This window comes from Eucyclogobius newberryi, unplaced genomic scaffold (assembly GCF_026437365.1).
Source record: "Eucyclogobius newberryi isolate DKJ021-1_F unplaced genomic scaffold, fEucNew1.0.hap1 SCAF_9, whole genome shotgun sequence".
Classification (NCBI taxonomy): Eukaryota; Metazoa; Chordata; class Actinopteri; order Gobiiformes; family Gobiidae; genus Eucyclogobius; species Eucyclogobius newberryi.
Genome location: NW_027316532.1, coordinates 34,893,296 through 34,913,419, shown reverse-complemented (window position 1 = coordinate 34,913,419; position 20,124 = coordinate 34,893,296). Strand labels below are relative to the sequence as shown.

At 41.7% G+C, this 20,124-nt stretch overlaps 2 protein-coding genes across 3 annotated transcripts in view; both read left to right on the top strand.

Annotated features, from left to right (window-relative positions):
- Positions 1 to 8,889, top strand: part of gatad2ab (GATA zinc finger domain containing 2Ab) — a 28,406-nt gene extending 19,517 nt beyond the window's left edge. The window contains exons 2-12 of one of the 2 annotated variants that reach the window (XM_072439398.1): positions 371 to 549; positions 646 to 766; positions 3,765 to 3,888; positions 4,127 to 4,258; positions 4,341 to 4,406; positions 4,489 to 4,605; positions 4,690 to 4,869; positions 4,969 to 5,212; positions 5,284 to 5,666; positions 5,981 to 6,092; positions 6,678 to 8,889. In XM_072439398.1, the coding sequence (XP_072295499.1) occupies positions 384 to 549; positions 646 to 766; positions 3,765 to 3,888; positions 4,127 to 4,258; positions 4,341 to 4,406; positions 4,489 to 4,605; positions 4,690 to 4,869; positions 4,969 to 5,212; positions 5,284 to 5,666; positions 5,981 to 6,092; positions 6,678 to 6,811 (1,779 nt within the window). In that variant the 5' untranslated portion in view covers positions 371 to 383 and the 3' untranslated portion in view covers positions 6,812 to 8,889. Of the gene's footprint in view, positions 1 to 370; positions 550 to 645; positions 767 to 3,764; positions 3,889 to 4,126; positions 4,259 to 4,340; positions 4,407 to 4,488; positions 4,606 to 4,689; positions 4,870 to 4,968; positions 5,213 to 5,283; positions 5,667 to 5,980; positions 6,201 to 6,677 lie in introns of both variants that reach the window. The other variant, XM_072439397.1, reaches the window with a different exon arrangement.
- Positions 8,890 to 10,044: 1,155 nt separating this feature from the next.
- Positions 10,045 to 20,124, top strand: part of yjefn3 (YjeF N-terminal domain containing 3) — a 68,560-nt gene continuing 58,480 nt past the window's right edge. The window contains exon 1 of the mRNA XM_072439372.1: positions 10,045 to 10,393. Within this exon, the coding sequence (XP_072295473.1) occupies positions 10,326 to 10,393 (68 nt within the window). The 5' untranslated portion in view covers positions 10,045 to 10,325. The remainder of the gene's footprint in view (positions 10,394 to 20,124) is intronic.

Here is a 20,124-nt window from a genome sequence, read left to right as displayed (position 1 = left end):
GTTTGTGACGGCTGCGTGTAAACTTCATCATTCTGGTTCACATTTGTTGCGCTAATGTAACATTCACAACATTTCCTTGGCAAAAGTTTAGATGCACCGGTGCTGTAGTTTATTACATAAAGCTTACTTCCTGTTTACAGTGTTTTGGTCCATATTCTTTTTTTTTTTTTTTTAAGATTTTTGGCCCATAGGCTTTATTAGACAGGAAAGACTGCATGAGAGAGTCGGGATTCTGCGGCCGGCTGCACTAGGAGCCTGGCATACGTGTACTGTGGCTTAACCACCCAACCACAGGGCAGCACGTTTTTGGGCCATATTTTTGGGCCAACGTACAGTTAATTAATCCATCATTTATTTTTCTTTTGTGTAGAGTGAGAGCAGCCATGTCAGAGGAGGCTGTGCGTCGGACTCGCAGCCAGAAGCGGGCTCTGGAGAAGGACCATGCAGCTCTCACTGGGTCCCCAGAGGACATAGACAATAAACGGGTCAAACTGGAGGAGGGCGACTCGGCCGGGAGCCCACCAGAGTCAGAGAGTCCTGGGGACGACGTGGATGACGTGGATGACGTGGACGACGTGGACGACGTAGACAACGGGGTCAACGTGAACAACATGGACAGGGACAAAGTGGACAACGGGGACAACGGGGTCAACCTGAAGAGCAGCGAACAGATGGACAATATCCTGAAGGACGGGGAGGTGAAGGCCACCATCAAAGTGGAGGTGCAGACGGGAGATGAGCCTGTGGACATGAGCACGTCCAAGAGGTGAGCCCAGACCCATGTTTAAATGTGATGAATTTGAGAGATGCGCGCTGAAAAACGATATTAAAACTGCATAGGGCTGCAAAGATTACTCGAGTAAATTCGATTACAAAAAAGCTTTTATTTTATTGCCTCGATGATTCATTTAATTTACATATTTTATTAAAACACGTGAATCTGTGGTGCGCGGAGTGCATGGAATGACTTGTGGAACTTTTGTTTCACACGACCCTGCAGCAAGCACAAGAGGAGAGAGCGCTGTGTTTTAAACTTATGAGTGTGAAGCTTGGATTAAGGTAGGTTTAATAGGGATGTTTTAAAAGCCCTTGGTGAGGGCTTTAAAAGATAGAGTAGTTATTTTGGAACTACTCAAAAAGAGGAAATACTTTTTTTCTGGTTTAATTACGTTCATTTCACTAGTATATATTTTTTCCTCCCAGATTCCCTAAAATACAAAAGTACAGTTTTCACCTCAGTGCCCCGCGACCCCCACTTTGGGAACCCATGCCTTACTCTACTCGTGGCCTGCATTTTGCTTTTCATATACACACTGTGCACTGCTTGCTTGTACCCTAACCGTGGATTCACACAGTGAACAATAAAGAGATTTGGGACTGTTTTAAACTTCAGGACTTCACATAAATGTAGTTGATTTAGCCAGATGAAGATTCTGGTCAGCTCCGGGGTGAACGTCACATGATGCCTCTGTCAAGTGGTATTGGACATGGCATTGGTTTCTAGTACCTGGTATCAAGCTGATATTATAGAGCCGGTGTAGCTATATTTGCATAAGTTGAGCTTTGGGTTCAACTGTCACATCACAGAGTAAACACAGGGTAAAGGTCTCTACACATCACATTTTTGAGCACTTGGATCTAAGATGGTCTCTTTGTTTGCCCATTTATGAACATTATGTGTACTTTTGTAACTTTAGTGAAGTTCTCGCTACATGCACGTCTATGCTGTGAAGACTTGTGTGACAGACTGCTTTATTGCGGCCCTTTTAGCTTTTGGTCTGACACAAGTCATACAGGAAGTTGCCGTGTGGTTGTTGTTGCATGCCCCCATTCTGAAAAGTTTGAGGCTCTTGGGGCCTGGGCTCCATTTTCTTCACCGCAGCACCTGAACTCTGGCTCACACTTCACACAAAATGAAGGCTATGTGTCACAAACTGGTTCCAACTGGCCGTTGCCATGGTTTCCACCGTGGAAGGAGCAGTTGGAGAAAGGAGGGGCCATGAGGACCGGTGGGTGTGTCACATGACCACGCACAAAAATGTCTGCTCTTGTCTAATTCCAAACGCATCAAATGACAGTGTGTGGCTGGAGCTGAGTGGATCCTGGTGGATTGAGTTGACAGGGCTCTGTGATGTGTTATTGTGGGTTCACCTTTGACCCCTGTATGACTACGTGTCTACTTTCTGATAAACATAAATAAGTAAACTTGCTTGCTTATGCAACACACAAGTCCATCCTAAGATGAAGCCGTCCAAGCTAAAAGTCATAATCCCCTCTGCTGTAGTTTGCATACTCTGGAGTGCTTTGTTTGGATGTTTATCAGACCACACCTTCAGGCCACAAGACTTTAGCAACAATATGTCTAAGAAAAGCATGATAATAAGAGCCGCCATATTCTGTAACACACCATTGGGGTCAGTGCGAAGCAGAGGCATGCAGTAACACTGGACCTTACATAACCAACGCTCAGTGTTGTACTTGTATAAGATGCTGCAATTAGATTAGAAAGGGTAGAAACCTCAAGAAGCCAGATTTATAAATCCAGTGACGGAATTAATGGAATTTCGGGTGAACTAGACCCAAGTACAGTTTGTGTTGATCCCTGGACTGGAGGCATGTTCGTCATGTTCCCATAATGTTTATTTGGTGATACAGATTCATTCTGTTACTGGATGAATTAAATATACTAGTTGAAAAAACACAAATGTATTAGCATGTACACGTGGCTAAAATTTCAGCGCCATTAGTCCACTGAACTTCAGTTAATGTTACCAGTTTTTTGGGGTGAAGTTGACCTCGCTGACCCCTCACTTTTTGTGTGTGGGAACTTAAAGACGAGAGAGGAACGTGTGCCGTGTGAAAAAGTTAGTGGTGAGTTGAGTATAAAGATGCACATGTCTTGTGGTTGGGGGAGGGGTGTGTGAAGTAGTGACTGAACCAGAGTGTACACAATAGGTTGGCTCCTGGCCATGTATTCCCCTCCCCCACTGTCACCCTCTCAGTGTCTCGGGCGGACCACTGCTCGTGACTCTGCTGCCGGAGGGAGGGCAGAGGCGAGGCCCAGGCTGTGGCCAGCCACTAGGCCATAGGCCCTGCCATGAAGTACAGACTCCAGGGGCAGGGGGAGAAAGGGAGGGCTGGTCTGGGACATGAACTCGGCCTACGCTTATAGCGATATAGCTCACTGCACAGCGTCTGAACAATTACATAACTACTGCATGTGTCCTTACGTCAAACATGGTGTCTTGGAGCAGCTTTTACCTCATTCTCCAGGTTTGACTGAAAACACTGTAGTGAAACACTAGCAGGATCCCCACTGAGATACATGGTCCAAGGGCTCTGCTGCCCCCTTCTATCTCCTCCCCTTCTTTATGAATGCATATGAAGACACCAGTCGCCTTTGTTCTTGTCTGGGAAAGGACGTTCTACATTTTATCACAGATGTCCTTAGGGAAAAGGATGTTTGTGGTTTGTGTTTCATGTGATCTATTTGCCGTTTTCATGTAAATGCTCAAATCGTGTATACCGCATCCGTCCTTTACTTTCTAATCGGGGTGTGGGCATGTTACAATCTTCGCTGCCGCCATTACTCCATTATTGATCTCTTGGTTGGTCTTGTGTGTCCCAGAGCACATTTGCACAGTACAGTTGTTAACGATAATAATGTAGTGCCATCTACTGGGTATAAAATAAACTGCAGCTAAGGTTCTGAAATCAATCCAGTGTCCATGTTATTCAAACAGAAACATTTTTTGTTTTTGCAGTGATATTAAAAAAGAGAAACGACCGCCATCGCCAGATGATGTAATTGTGTTGTCAGACAATGAGCCATCCAGTCCCCTCATGAACGGCCACTGCTTCACAAAGACTGACACGGATAAACTAATGGTAAGTCCTACATCATACGGTGTTCACGCTAAACTAAATGTCCCAGAATTAAATACTTTATGCATTTGACACATTGCATAACATAACTGTCAAATCTCATTTATTTTATACAATGGTATTATTTTTTCTTGAAATGCAGGTCATTTAATTTTTTTCTGGATCAAGGACACACCTTCATAGTAGATTGTACCTCTCATCGCCTCAAGTTTTATTGTATGGTGTTATTGTATTTTTGCAGAAGAGCTCGCCAGAGGAAAGGGAGCAAATTATTAAGCAGTTGAAGGAGGAACTTCGACTCCAAGAGGCAAAGCTGGTTCTACTGAAGAAACTACGGCAGAGTCAGATACAGAAGGAGAGCACTGTTCAGAAGGTATCAGACACCGGATAATTGATGTTGATCTTTATTTCACCACAGCATTAAAAGGTAATACACTGAACGTTGTACTTTACAGACGGGCTCAGTGGCCACGCCTCCACCTCTTGTACGAGGTAGCATTACAAGTAAAGGATCTCTACAGGTATGAGTTCTCCAACTGTAGTTTTAACTGTTGACATGTCAGTATGTTTTTGCCTACATTTAGTTATGACTTTGTTCTTAAGGTGACTGGTCGTAGCTCGGGCACAGTGATCCCTCCTCCTTTGGTGCGTGGTGGGCAGCATGTCCCATCCAAAACCAACTCTCAAATAGTGATGCCGCCTCTGGTCAGAGGAGCCCAGGTAAGTTGTGCTGATGAAATCTTCTATAATAAAAGTAACATTGACATTTTGCCCCATTACTCCCCATTCTGTTTGTTCCTACAGCCCATCACAGTGACTGCTCAGCAGATGGCCAGTCTCCGACAGCAGCAGCACAGTGGCTCGGGGCCCCCTCGCCTGTTGCCGGCTCCCAGGTCCTCTGTGCCTCATGTCCAGGTGCAGGGCCAGAGGATCATTCAGCAGGGACTCATGCGCGTTGCCAATGTCCCCAACAGCAATGTCATGGTCAGAATCTCTTAACACTGCACCGTGGCTTACAAAATTGATCAGAACTAACTTTATGTAAATGCAATTCTAAACGTCTCAATTGTGTCTCCTCTTCAGACCTCTTCTGGCTTAAAGGGCTCTTTGTCCTCCAACTCGAGCATGAATGACTCCCCAGCAAGTCGACAGGCGGCCGCAAAACTTGCACTTCGTAAACAGTTGGAAAAGACGCTGCTGGAGATCCCTCCGCCCAAACCTCCTGCTCCTGAGTTTAATTTCCTACCTTCAGCAGCCAATAATGAGTTCATCTATCTGTTAGGACTTGAAGAAGTCGTGCAGAAATTACTAGAGATGCACGGCCGAGGTGAGTACATTAAAACTTGTCAACTGTTGTTGAGTAGTAAAAAGAGGACTTTATTGAAACTTTATTTACAGGAAATTTAGGCTCTGCTCTTGCACTGGCCAACTGCATCCCCAAAGAGCCGTACGTCTGTGCCCAGTGTAAGACGGACTTTACTTCTCGCTGGAGGAAGGAGAAGAGTGGCACCGTCCTGTGTGACCAGTGCATGTCGTCCAATCAGAAGAAGGCTCTGAAGGCGGAGCACACCACTCGGCTCAAGGCTGCGTTCGTCAAAGCCCTGCAGCAAGAGCAGGAGATTGAACAGCGGATCTTGCAGCAGGCCGCCTCATCCTCGGTTTCATCCATCTCCAAGAGCAGCTCATCTTCATCGCTGTCCAAGAATGATGTTTTGGTGTCACAGTACAAGCAGGTCCAGGCGGCAATGCGCTCGGTGTCGGCCCACCATTCCCTTAAACAGGTACGCAAGGGCACAGAGAGCATCAAAAATACTTCTTACAATTACAGCAATTAAATGAATCACAATGCAGTGTACGCATCACGTATCAGCAATTTTCTGTATTTTTATGTGAAGTTGTACATTTGTTTAGTTGCTGCTTATTGGTTTTGATACAGTTGTTAAAATACTCGTATGCATTTCAATCCATAATCTATCTTTAATCAATAGGCACCAGCATTATCGCCTTTTCACTTGGGATCCGAAGTGAAATCAATTTACCGTATCTAATGTTGGCTAGAAATAAAGGGTTGAATCCCTCTTTTCTTTGTGTGTAGAGTCAGAAGCAGCACAGCCTCTCGTCTGCAATGAGCTCTCGCGGCATGGCCCACTACACCCCCTCTCAGCTCCAGAATGCGGTGGCGGCCGCGGCGCTGGGCAGCAGGGCAGGTAAGCATGCGGCTGCCGGACGCCCGCTGCAGCAGGGGTCAAAGGTCAGCGCCAGCAGCAGTAACCAAGGAAACGTGACTGGCTGGAGGAAGAGTACTGGCTCCACAGGTAGATATCAGTCAGATGAGGTTAGAGGGACATAGTGCGTTCTACTCCTCTTTGGTCTCCTCATCCCGCTGTAAGATCCTGTCACTTCTGCTTCTCTCATGCCTCCAACCTCTTCTCCAACTGTACTTTCAGTCTTGGTTTTTCCTTTTCCTCTCCAGAAATCAGAGTATTTCTCATTGGCTCTCATTCTTTCTCCCTTTACAGGCATAACATTATGACACTGACCACATGAACTTTAGCTGTGTGAGCTACTGTCAGTGGTCTGTTTGATCAGAGTCTGCCTGCATTTTAGCCTTTGTTAAAAAGAATGTTTAAGCTACTGTATTACATGATTCTTGAAGAGTCTGTGTCAATCAGTGGAAATGATGTCATCCCCCATCTGTGTTTATTCCTATTTTTAACTCGAATATAAAGTCCTTAATCCTGTTCTCTTTAACCAGTAGATTCTTGGTTCTCATAGCGTTTGTCTTTTGACAGGAGTGACCATGGCCTACGTGAACCCGAGTTTGTCGGCCCACAAAGCCTCCTCTGCTGTGGAACGTCAGCGCGAGTATCTGCTGGACATGATCCCCTCACGGTCCATCTCGCAGGCGGCCAACACATGGAAATAATGCAACCCCTAAACCCCTCCTCCCAAAACCACACCCCTCACGTCAGTAACAGCCAATGTCTTCACTTATGCAGTAGATTTGGCCCTGAGATGTGCATGGGTCAACCACTGCTCCTCAACTTGTTCCTTAAACTCTCTCTCCTTCTGTTCTTGATCCAAATATGGCTTCGACTACTGGAGTTTGTGGGATATAAGAAAATGTCAAGTAGTACCTGTGGGGTTGTGATGTAAAATTGGACCGCCTCTTCTTTTGGTGTCGAGTGGACGAACAATCCTTGTGCACCTTGTCCACTGCCTCTGGATTAGGCAAGGAAAGAAAGCAAATTACTATTATATACAATTAATAAGAACGCCTTACGTCCAACTTCTTCAGTCTGTGGTCTTCAGTCCGAATTTACTGCAGACCTCAACACCAGGGATTGGGGCTGAACTTTGAAGACCATCGACAATAATAAACTGCTTCAGCTTTGCAAAGATGCATCCAGTGAGACGTTTAACTGCTGGTGCACACAGACTCCTGCGTCTCTATGAGCCCCAGTGCACAGAGTAAAGACACATTGGATTATTTTGTAATGTCTGAATGTTAGGACTTTGTCTCTTCTGTAAGTCAAATACTGTGTTTGGAATATTGTGCTCCCTGATACTTTGGAAGAGGATTCTTGTCGAGGCCTGAATTTCCAGGCTAAATGTTGAGGTGGTTTTACATCTGAGGGTTCAAAGTAGTGGCCTACTTTTAAATACTTTGTTTTTTCTAAGATGAAGAGAAATAATACAATTGTGATTTCACTGACTAATGTAAAAAAGAAAAAAGTACGTTTTGGAGGACTATTCTTAGTGAATATTGTTAAAACCTTCCAAAGAACTAGTGGAGCCCAAATGGAATCCCTTCTGCTAGAAGGTTTCTGGTTTGTTTGAACCCCCTCGTGATTTAAACATGACTTCATGCTGAATTGAGGGGGCGAATGGAATGTCATATCTATGACATTTGTTTTGCTTTTAGTCAATAGGTTGTGGTGCATTATTTTTTTTTCTTTAGACAAACTGTGTTTGGGTTTATTTATAGGGTCATGTTAGTACAGATTTATGCTTCTGCCCTGAGTTTGAAAGGATCTCCACTTAAGATACTTGTCCTACACCCGACATTTGTCCGAGACGAGCTGGACAGCTTTCAGAATGTAGTTATGCAAATCCCCTATAGCAACAATGACAACTTCTTAGTCTTTAACATTAAGGTGTGTATAATTTCCTTATTTTTTGTCGTCCTTAAATTGAGCTAACTATGCCTTTCAAACGAGCTATAGTCCATTTTATCAGGTCGCAGCAGCACAGGATAAGCTAGTGAGTACATTGTGTCCTACTTCAAAAATGGGGAAACTTACATTGCTCATGGCATTTTCTTGTTCACTGTTAGTCACTGGGACGGCAAAGCTTTAATTAATGTAAACTAGTTTAAAGTGTGTCTAATTTGGTTTGTGCAAGCAATATACTGTTCCTAATGCAAAATCAATAATAAGCTTGCCGTGCCCAGTAGATTTAATAGATTTCTGTCCATTCTTCATCTCGTCATTTAATTGGTTGATTCTTGATTACTCCATATTCAACATTTTTGATTCCTTTTGAAGAGAACATATTCAGTACCATAAACTCAGTGTTCTTTGTGGGGGAAGACAATAAGTGTAAGTGTAAAAGTCATTGCAACATCTTTTGAAAATTGTGCCTTGTTTTAGGCATCTATTGGAGAAGAAAATAAAAGCAGAACGGATTAAACCAATAAAATACTCCAATAGAATTTCTGTCACTTCTAGTGCAGAAAATATTCCAGATTGACTTTACATTCCAGACAGGCAGAAGGTAACAATTCAAACGCATTTTTAATTTTCCATAGTTTTAATCAAGGCTTTCATCATGTGTCACTGTGTGCTGTCCCGAGAACTGCCTGTTGCTGCTGCTGTTTGGCAACAATATCACCATTCCGTTTATTTGGAGTCACTCCCAGATGGAAAAAAAAAACATTGTATTACTGATTTGTTTGTTTTTGGATTTTCTGCTCTATCAAATAATAAAGTAATTTTAACCCCACACTTGTAATATTTTATATATACAAACAGTATTTCTATTAAAATATCAGACACCTGCCTCCTCTCCAAACACACAACACTTGTTTACCTTCAAATGATTCAAATGTTTTTGTTTTCTTGCACATACAGATGATTATTACATATTTATATATCCTTTTGTTGGTACGAATACATTGTCTACTTGGCTTCAATCATACATTGTATGGGTTATGTGACTTACATTTGTTGTATGCCTCAACAGCTATTTCATGAATGTATTTATACTTATATTTCATGTATGAATTACTCGTCTTATTTTACCCTCTGTATCCTCTTTAAATAACTGGCCCTAAAGATGTCAGTTCTAAAAACACAAAAGTTAAAAGATACCTACAGTTCATTTGTTGGACATTTGTGGCTCTTTAAATGTATCTCACCTGTTACTACCACCTCCAGCCTCTAGATGGCGTGGTTAGTCCATGATCGACGTGCGTCTGTTTCACTAAGTGGTAAATAAAAAGGTTCCCTGATGCTGGGAAATCCCTCAGCTATGCCATGTAGTAGTAGGAATACATCATTTTTATGGAAGTATTATATATCAATGACAGTATTTGAACAACATCAGCGGCATCACGGCGACGGAAAGACCAACAGAAACACCACACTTCAAGTTTAACCAGCGATGTTCTGGTGAGATACGTCTGTACACTTTATGTTATTGTTCTCGTATGTCTTAACTTTATTTTTCTCTTGCTTTAGCTGACATTGAAACGCACGTAATACTTGCAAAGCATCATTTTCAACTGTGTGCAGGTAATTGGCTGTTTCCCTAGAAAACAATGCATGATTTCTTCTCCATTTTAATCAGTAGTGCGTAATAAATAGGCTGCTGTATTTGCACGTACCAAGGCTTTAAACTCCTCATTAGGGAGTCCTCCGCCACTAACGACTGATAGAAGTGTGTGTGTGTGTGTGTGTGTGTGTGTGTGTGTGTGTGTGAGAGAGAGAGAGAGAGAGAGATATATATATGGAGGGGCGGGGCGGGGTACCCTGGATGCAACCGTTTCTGCAGCTCTCAGCCAATCAGGCGGCAGGCAGCGAGCATCTCCGTCTTAATTGGCTGGCTTTCCCGGTGACCACAGCTGATGCAGAAAACCATCTGGTCTCTCATATCACAGACAGTGCCAGGTTCCACAGTGGGGTACACAAGTGTAGAGACGTAGTGTGGGCAAATAGCTTTCGAATTGCTTCATACGTGCCAGGCTGCCATTACGTTCTGGCCTTGCCTTCAAGTGCTTAGGAGAGGAATAGAGGGGAGGCTTTCAGATTCCTCAAAGACCCACTGTTGTGTTTGTTGAATCAGGGAGAAGAAAGCCTCTCTCATTCGGAGCGCATCTCTGCCCTGACTGTGTTTTGACGTGCCTTGTTTTTTTTTTTGGTCGTGCTGCGTGAAAGCAGATGGACAAGATGAACCACAGCTCAGCGGAGGCAGAAGCAGAGACCATAGAGCCACTGCGGTTCCTCAGGTTAGAGACAGCATCCTCACTCTCACACTCTTCCTCCTCTGTGTCTGGGCACTTGTTTTACCTCTCTTGGTGAATGTTGTGCGTGTGCCGTCTATTAGAAGGGGGTGGGTGATTTATGATGTATTATTCATAAAATGTGGGATTGTAAGGATGTGCTTTTCCAGTCTCTCTCTCTTCTTGTCTTTGGATAACCGTATGTATTGTGGTCACGGAATCGCTTTTGTTCAACTGTTTAAGATCTTTTTGCGGTGTAAAAATGGGGCGACTTGTGCACCTGAAGTCCTGCCGTTGTGTCCTTGGGCAAGCTTAGTGTGAACATGCTGATTGCGTGAATGCTGGTGGTGGTCGGAGGCTGATTGCGCAGATTGGCAGCCTCTCTTCCATCAGTCTGTTCCAGGGCAGCTGTGGTTACAGAAGTAGCTGATCATCACTGAGCGTGGTGCGAATGTGGCGTGAATGAATAATGTAGCGCTGTAATGGCCTTTATCGAGTGTGTAAAGTACATTGCAGGTGTAAGGTATTATTAATATATGTTAAATGTTGTTATAGTATTTGTATTTGTGTCATTCTCTCAGTCAGTGAAAGTTTTAGTTGAGAGATGAGACAGATCTACTGTTTGATGACTCATTTGAATATTTATTTGGTTTAATTTGTGTCAATGTATTTTGCGTTTAAATGTTACTGAATTAAATTAAGGACGTGGGCAGAACACTGTAAAAACAGATTTCAGACTCTTCTTTGGCAATAGTGAAACAAACATCCACTGTGTGCAAAAGTAACTGCTTTGCTTTTTAATTTGATTATTGGTGGTGATTGCTATAACAGAATTAAAACAACTAGAAAAACAAGAACTTTTACTGTGAATAGTTTTCCATCCTAAATGCTGCATTGTTATGTATAGCAGTGTATTCCAGTGTACCTGCTTCTGTGTGCAAGATCCCATAATGCCTGGCGTGACTTCCTTTAATGCATCTTTCCTCTCCACTGGAGGCCCAAATTGAATCAGAATTATGCTCCTTATTGAATTAGGCAGCCCATGTTTAATTTGGCGTCCTAAAGCCCCATGCTGCTATTTAAACTCTGCTTTATCTGATTTGATTTCAACTGTATTCGATGTGTAATCCGTTTGTTCTGCAGTCATATGTTATTGAGCCCCAGGCCTGTTTTTCACTTGGTTCGTGGAGATTGTTATGTGTCCAGATTTACATAAAGCGCAGGTAGGCAGCTTTCTGAAATGGGCCATGCGTTCTCCTAACCACCATCTGTATGTAACGGTTATAAGATGTACATGTAGCAAATGAAACGCATTAAGTGATTAGGAATGTGCTATGCAGAAAAGGTAGTGTTTTCTAAAAAGTTGGAACAATATGTCAAATGTAAAGTAAAATATATATTTAACATGAGAAAAAGAAAACTCATCTGAGATAGACAGAGGCAACAGTAGATATTTGCCCCTCCAGAGATGCACCTACCAGCTCTTCAAAGGGAATCCCAAGACATTCCTCCATCTTTGTCCCTCCAGCGTGTCCTTCAAGTGGAACATGCCCAAAACACCTCTTCAGCGAGGCACCAAAACATGACAACTGAGCTCCTTATTCTCAGAAATGGTTACATGCCCAGAACCTATTGTCTGCTGACATATTTACTGTTTACTATTTTATACAATATATTAGTAATTTTGTTTAATGGGCATTGAATAACCCAGCCTAATGTATAGTTACCAAATTAACTTTTAGATGTAATCAACATACCAGTCTACTTTGAAACCCTTCTTAATGAGTCGTTGAGCCTCAGCGATGCCTGTCCTACCTCCTGCTGTTCTTCTAGTTTTAATTAATGTGTTGTCAAAGCGATGATATGCTGGATAAAGCTGGTGTGGTTACATTTTAATTTAGTATGCACAGAATGCACAGTGCATGCTGTCTTTTATAATTTCTTGGTTTCTTAGCAGAGATTAAATGTCTCATACTAAGTGCATAGTCTCTAAATTATTACCCTGTCAGTCAGCTGTTGCACCTATATATTAAGTCTATTTTTAAGCTCTTTTTTAGTTCTCCCTGGTCACGTACAGTTTGTAATTACCTCCTTCCCACTGACTGCCTTTGCTCTCAGATGTGTCGATGTGTGAAGCTGTTGGCAGATTAACTACCACAGAGAAGACTTTTCCTCTCTCCTCACTCGCACACATTCGGCCCGTGATGGAAGAGATATTTGGCCGTCGATCTAAATAGTCAATTAGAGCTCCCAGTTACATTTACTGGAAACACTGGGTGCACACAACAGACAGTACTCATAATTGTACATGTTGTCAGTCTACAGAATATCAGTGATTTATGTGTTTACAAAAAAAAGCCACGACGATAAAAGGTCTACAACTGTCAACATTAGTATAAGTTGTGTAGTGAAGCCCTTCTGTGAGGCGGCTTTCATGTAGAATCAGAACTGTGAGCTCGTTTGATAGCCACTCACTGGTAACAATAAACAATAGTTGTAGATTTGGAGATGCTTGTACATTGTTGTCTATAGCTGTGTTTCCAAACCAAGAATACAGAGATTTATGGTGTAATCAGATTCAAAAGAATTGTATTTGAATACCAAATGTTCTTTTTAGAAGCATTTTGGCCCTTTGTTGCGCTAACTCCGGGGAAATAATGCACTAAATCCGACCTACTTGATTGTTTTTGTCATATTCTACTAGTTATACTTGCCGTTCTTGTAATTACAGATTGATGCCAATAGCTCTTTGATTAATACCTACCACATGCTTCAGCAGGGGGTAATATTAGCTCCAAGACACTGTGATAAATCCATCCAGTGACTTAATATAATTATAGAGAAATGCAGACTAATGCGTTTGCTCCAGGCTAGAAGAAAGGCATTAAGTTATGGCCCCAGATTCACCCTGGTGTTTTTTCGGATAATGTTCACGACTGAGTTAATTCAAACTTATTTAGAGCAAACTGTCTGGTCTTATTTAAGTCGGAATGAAACATGATGTCAGGAAGTCAATAGATTCACTCTGAAGGTTGCAAACAAAAAGAAAGAAACGACTCCCACACACATTGGTTTCTGTAAGGCCCCAGGGTTTGCCATTTTTCAGAAAATTATTGACAAATGTGAATCAGAGAGACAGCTTTCTGCTAAGGTTTTTCTATCATGTAAAGGACGTGAGCTGTGCATTCAGTACTTGTGATGTTCCTATAGTAGTTACACTGCTTTGTTTAGCTGTTATAGATAGTTTGAATTAAGTTTTTTTCAAAGCTATTAACAATTCACATATGTTAATGCATATACATTTATGATCAAATTAATTTATTTTAGTTTTTTTATTATTAAAGTAAATGCTTTGTCCAATTTGTCCAGTCCATTTTTATCTACATTTTACTTCTTACTGGTTGCATGTTGATGTGATGTTTATCCCAGTTATCCCACTGTCCCATGATAATAATGCTTGGACCAAAGCGAGACTTCTGGGATGATGCTTTGTTCAGTCGGGTCTGTTGGGCTGCGGTTGAATCCTCTGGATTTACCTTCCTATATTACAAGTTCATCTGGGGAGATTCGATATTTCTGCATGGGATCAGACATATAATGAGCTTGGACACTTATCTCTAGAAAATGCCTTAGAAACTAAACTAGAACCTCACCACAGAGAACTGGGCAGAGCCCTGCCATGGCTCTGCCTCCTGCTTTTGCACTCGGAGCCCCAGCTCCGGCTCTGAACCAGGCGCCACTTCGAAGGAGACCAGGAGCGGGATAAACCCAGTGATTTTGGTGGCTCTGCTGCAGATAGCAGTTACAAAGGCAGTTGATGCAAAGATAGAGGGTGGAAATGCATGATTTAAAATCCAAGACTAATGACAGCCAAGCCACAGCAGCCGAAAATTGAATTTCTGATTTGTCCTGCAGGCCAACGTGGCAGGATTAACGGCCAGGTTCGCATCCTGACCAATATGTGGCTTGTCAGGTCAAGTATATGGAGGCATGGATCACATCAAAAGCTTTGAACAAAGCTGGTAAAATAAAGCTTGACTGTGCACATCACTTGTGGCTCTGAACCAGCGTCCAAGACCTATTATGCTGAAGTTCCAAAACTCTGCATGTGGCTCAACGTGGATGGTAAAATAAAAATATTTACCTCACCAGGAGAGGCATCAGCTTTGGCAGAGGTGCTTGCCCTGAGCAAGTGGACATTCACCCTTTTCCCCCCTTAGTTCAATGGAAAGGACTTGGACTTTATTGGAGACATAGATCATCCTCTTCTCCACCTGCAGAATGTCATCATTACGCCTTGTTGCGGAAACTATTCTATAACAAATGACAGAGAAAATGAGGCAAAATATAACCAAGTTGTCTTGTTCAAAAGTGGTTCTTTATTTTAGCCGTGCACAGCCAAAAAAGCTCTCCCTGACATTTGCCGTTCTGTCCCTCCCTGATCTGACCAGATCAAACATTGAGTTCAGCTTATTAAGGCACAACAGGTGCCACGTATGCACAAAACCAGTCTAAACATATTGCAGAGACACACGCTCAATGTTCTACCGCATGCGAGACATCCTTGGATCCGCAGCTGTCAGTCTGTTTACCCAGGGACGTCTGCATACAGAGTCATAATAAGTGTGACCCAGATGTTAAACATATGCTGACCTAAGTTCTGTGGCATCAGGCAAAGACATTACATTTTTACACCACAGCCTCACACAGGGACACAAAGCACTCACCTCCGCACAAGGTCAATCAATCCTAAACAAAGTTCAGCCTTTAAGTGAATATAATATTTATAATATATGTGTCAATATAATTTCAATGTATATATAATGATATATAACATTTAAAATTATAATAATAAATTAATTTGTATGTTTCATTATTAATCTATAGCGAAGATTAAACCACTAAAAATATATTTTATTTAGCACTTTAAGTGAGACACACCGCATTCAGACCAGGTGGTTGTCTTGCCAAAGGACACAACAACATTTTACAACATTTTACTCATCCACAAATAATGTTTAGATTTACTCAACAAAAGTTGATCATCTGTTCCACCCTAGAGGTGTTTTAATGTATTTGTACAGATTTAAATAACACCTCAATCACACAGTCACACCTCAAATTACCGGGTGTCAAACTGATGATGTTAGATTGCATACCTGATGCCTTCTCCCGGGGAGATCAGGTAATGTCTATGAAGGTCATTCTCCTCTCTGACATTGATGAATATGCTGTGGCTCGCCTCACACCTGAGCCCACTTGAATCCACATATTTCTGCCTCTTTGTCATCTGTCACTCCACTTCATGCTCAGCTTTACCTGTCCATCCTTTAACTACTGTTCACACCCTGTTACATTCCTTTTATTGCCCCCTCACTATTCTCTCCAAAAGAATCATGCTCATACATCCAACATGTTGGTATTTGTGCCTCTGTCACTTTCTTCTGTGTCTGATTTAGTGGGTTGACAGTTTTATTTTTTAGGGAATATTAACGACTCAGACGAAAGATGTGATTTACAAACTAGAAGGGTTTCCCCATATTTCCTAGATTTAAGAGCGCCCGAGTGAGCCTGTCTGGTGAAAGAGGGTTTGAGAAGACAGCCTTGAGTGTCCAAACAAATACTGTGACAATATGAAATGGTTTCTTAGAATCAACAAAAAAGTATGTGCTACTTCTGTGGAATAACTAAAAATGTTCTCTCTGATCCTTCATTTCTTTGAAAGTTCTGTAGACTTGATATAAACATGGTTGTGATCTCCGGGTAAGTTAATGAGATTAATCTGGCAGGTTTGTGGAGCCAATCCTGAACAAATACATTAAACAGTTCAACATTTGTGGATCATAAGTCAGGCATAATGATTCCTTCCTGATTTGAAGGATTTGCCATGACGACGGTCCTTTGTTGTCACAGCAATAGCAACCCTCACAAAATGTTCAGAATAAATAATTTGCCTGAAACCCTGTATATAGGTCCCTGCCTTCCATCTGAAATGATTGCATCAGCCTCATCTTCTATTGTGTAAAACGGATGAACGTCACATACTGTGCTTAGATGTGCATCCACCACATGTAGAAGAACATAAAATGTATTACAGATTTATTATGAATTTATGGTTTGAACTGGTCTTTTGACACTATCTTTAAAAGTTCTATAGAGAATTTTCCAAGGAAAGAATCGTCCAACGACTGGTCCTTTTCACACGGTGCACGAGCGTGACACGAGCCCTCCAAAGCTGTCTAAGAAGTAACGCTTCCTCCTTACGCTGAAAAATGTGTGTGTGTGCCACGCTGCTGCCACGTTATTTTACCTGAAAGCATATTGCATGGGCATCACTCACTCAAGCTTTCAAACGATAACTAAAAGGTACCTGACCTGTAGACCCTTAGACCCTTTGTCTGCTTCAATGCACACCATTGCTGGAAAGATAATGATTATCACTTTTCCCCTTGTCTCCTCTTTTCAGCAACCTCAAATACTGACTTTCTTTTGCAGCTAACTGGCTGTGAATTCTTGTCTGCCAAAAAACTGTGCTAACTGCTAGGAAGCTACAATTCAAAGAAACTGCTAAGGACTACGTAGTGCGTGAGCAACTAGTCGTCAGTTAAGTTGTGAGTTTGATTGACCATAAGTACAAGCCTGTTGCACATCTATCAGGCTGTTTTAAACAGATATTGACGTCTGAAAACAAATTAAAATCCTCCATACAACCTCAAAGGCGCTGTCTGTCTAACATGATAAACAGAGCGAGTTCATTTTAAACTCTTCTAAACAGTCCACTTTAGTTCACTTTTCTGTAGACTGAAGTGACAGGTCGCATTTGGGCTATTTATATTCATTGATACAAAGGGCGTCTTTGGCACGTGAACATTCATATATTTTAAATAAAAGTGAAATTGAATTAATTTTTTTCATCCTTGAAAAGCTCCCTTGTGTTTCCTACATCTCATTTGACTCAAATCATTGCTCTTTTTCTCAAGCCATTCTTAGCCCCTATTTTAAGCTCAAGATAAGTGTCAAGACTCACTGAGACATTCCCTGTTCTTCTCTATTTATAATGGACTACATACCGTGGATACAGTAATAAGTAGTAGTTACAAGTTATAAGTTATAAGTAGTAGTAGTTATGCATCAACCTGTTTATACCTCCTGACTCAGCCAAACGCACCAAAACCAAAGCAGCAAAACCTTCCCAACTGCTGAAGAATCCGTAAAGCTTGTGATGGCTGTGGAGAGACACATCACAAGGATCTCATTTCAAGCAACAAATTATGCTTTTGAAGGCAGAGAAGCAACAATACTACATTTGATAATAAGGGCTGGAAAATTGAGTTTTTATTTGCCAATTAACTGAGTGAATGAGCAGTTGCACTCATCTGTTATTATGGTGACGCTATTGTAAAAGTGTGACGGGCTGTTATTAAAGTCAAGGCTTTGCTGTGTTTCCTCTGGCAGGTTCACAGCACGCAGAAATGAGCTAGTCTTTAATTAAACTATTGAACACATTTAGTTATGATCGTTCGATATGACATTCAAGTCATTCTAAAATTGCACGTTTTTCACATTCATTGAAATGCTTTAGCTTTTAGTTCTGTTTTTGACACCACAGAAACGTAAAGGCTGGTTGTCTTGTTTTTGCACAATTCTTTTCACTGGTGACCGGTGACTTTATGGCCCGTATTTGACTCTTTTGCTACTTTCACAATGCTAACGCTGGAGTGAAGTACTTATATGGAGCCCTAAGTCTAAACCAGGTCCAAAACCCAGAGGTGCTGAGCACGGACGGCGCCGCAGTCCCCGCAGCACAGCTCTGCTTATAAACTCCACTTGTGATCCATAATCGTGGACAGGCAGCAGCAGAGCCACAGGAGCGCATGACCCTGAAGCGCACACCCCGATACTGCTGCCGTGACCCGCATTAGTCCCGGGGCCAGAGAGTTTACGCGAAGAGATGTGACTGGTCCGGAGGATGTGAGGAAAGAGCCCAGTGTGGTCAGCTCCTGAGCAGAGTTCTGGAGCCGAAAGTCTGATGTACCTGCGAATCAAGTGCTCTCAGTCTGTGCCTGTTTCACACAATGAACTGTAGGATAAGCATAAGTGCCTCTCATCATTCTGAGGTGTTCCGACTGTGATGTCCCTTTGTGTTGATGTGGTTTACAAATTGCAAAGTACTTTTACTGGTTTACATCTTCTTTTCCCAGTACTTTGAATACCTATAAAATCAAGTGACAATCCAATTGCAAAAATCAAATGCAGTTGTTGGCAGTCGATTTGAATGTGTGTCGACAGAAAGCTTTGTCATCCTGTCTGTTTACAAAGCTACATGTTTTGAAGCTGGTGGGTGTGACAGAGGCAGAGAGAGAGGTGAATGGTATTATGGGTAATCTTCTATTGCTTGGCTTGACTCTTCACAATAAATGCCCGTAACTTTTTAATAAATCTCCAGGAATTGCTAATTTTTCACTTCTCCCAAAAATAAATGAATGGGCCGCATCGCTCTGTTACTTTGTGTTATTGATTCGGACAGAGGAACAAAGGTTGTTAATGGATCATTTGGAATGGTAGTCAACCTTTATGTACCTTTTGGAGAATCGACTAAAATATACAAAAATAGATGATTATTTATGGGGTCAACACTGTCACAGCACTCGTCTGCGTAACAGCGTTCCCACAAATCAATACTGCTTCATGAGTCAAATAGATCAATAGATCCCGCTGCCATTTAGTTCCAGTTCATTTCACTCTTATTTTGATGTATAGGATTGTAAGAAAACAAATATACAAAGATTTAAATTACCACAGAAATCAATAATGTCTATGCTTACCTCCTGTCCCTTTTGTATTATGAAGCACTACCTTCTGAGGGTGTGTATTGTTTTGTAATAAGCAATTTTTTTCAACACTGGTTTGTTTTTGTGGTGATTTACAGTTCACATTGAGGCCTTATCAAATGGATTTGATTATTTCCAATTGTAACAAGAAGATAGGTGATGAATGAAATAAAGATGTTGAATGGAATTGTCCAATGTTGGTTTGTTGATGTACAAAGTTCTTAATGTACTATTTATCAAATGTTTTTTGATAAATAGTACATGTTCGGCATATTCACTTTGTATTTCTCATACATAAATGCATCTTGACATGGTTTAGGTACAAAGATTCCGCACATTATGCTATGTCAAAGCACAACAAGGCTTTTCTTGAAGCTCAAGCATATTTCAACTTCTTTAAAAACAAAAGCTCTCTGACAATGCTGCACTTAAAAAGGTCAAAGGCCACATTACACTACTAGAATGTTTTCACTGCTCACAAAAATGGCACAAAATGGCTTTACAAAGCAAACATAGCAAATATATCAAGGATATTTTATACGAGCCATTGCAGCCTTGAGTACAGCCTCTCTCTGAAGTGCTTTTAAACAAAGATGGCTATTTCTGTCTTCATCACTCCGACAGGCAGCTCAAAGTTAACATAAAAATGATGCATAATTACACTCATTACATTTAAGCTGTCCCTGAATGATTAGATGTAAGGGTATGCTAACTAGAAGATGTGTTTTCATCAAGCACATCGCCACAAAATTCTTGTTTTGCAGCCGTTTGAAATGGCTTGGTGTTAGACCTTCGGGAAAGATGTGCTGACAGGGGTCAAAGCTGCTTTGAAGAGTGCAATAGTTTTGTTGTTGTGACAGAATAGGAGCAATGCCACTTTGGAAGAAGCAAATCAATGTAGAGATA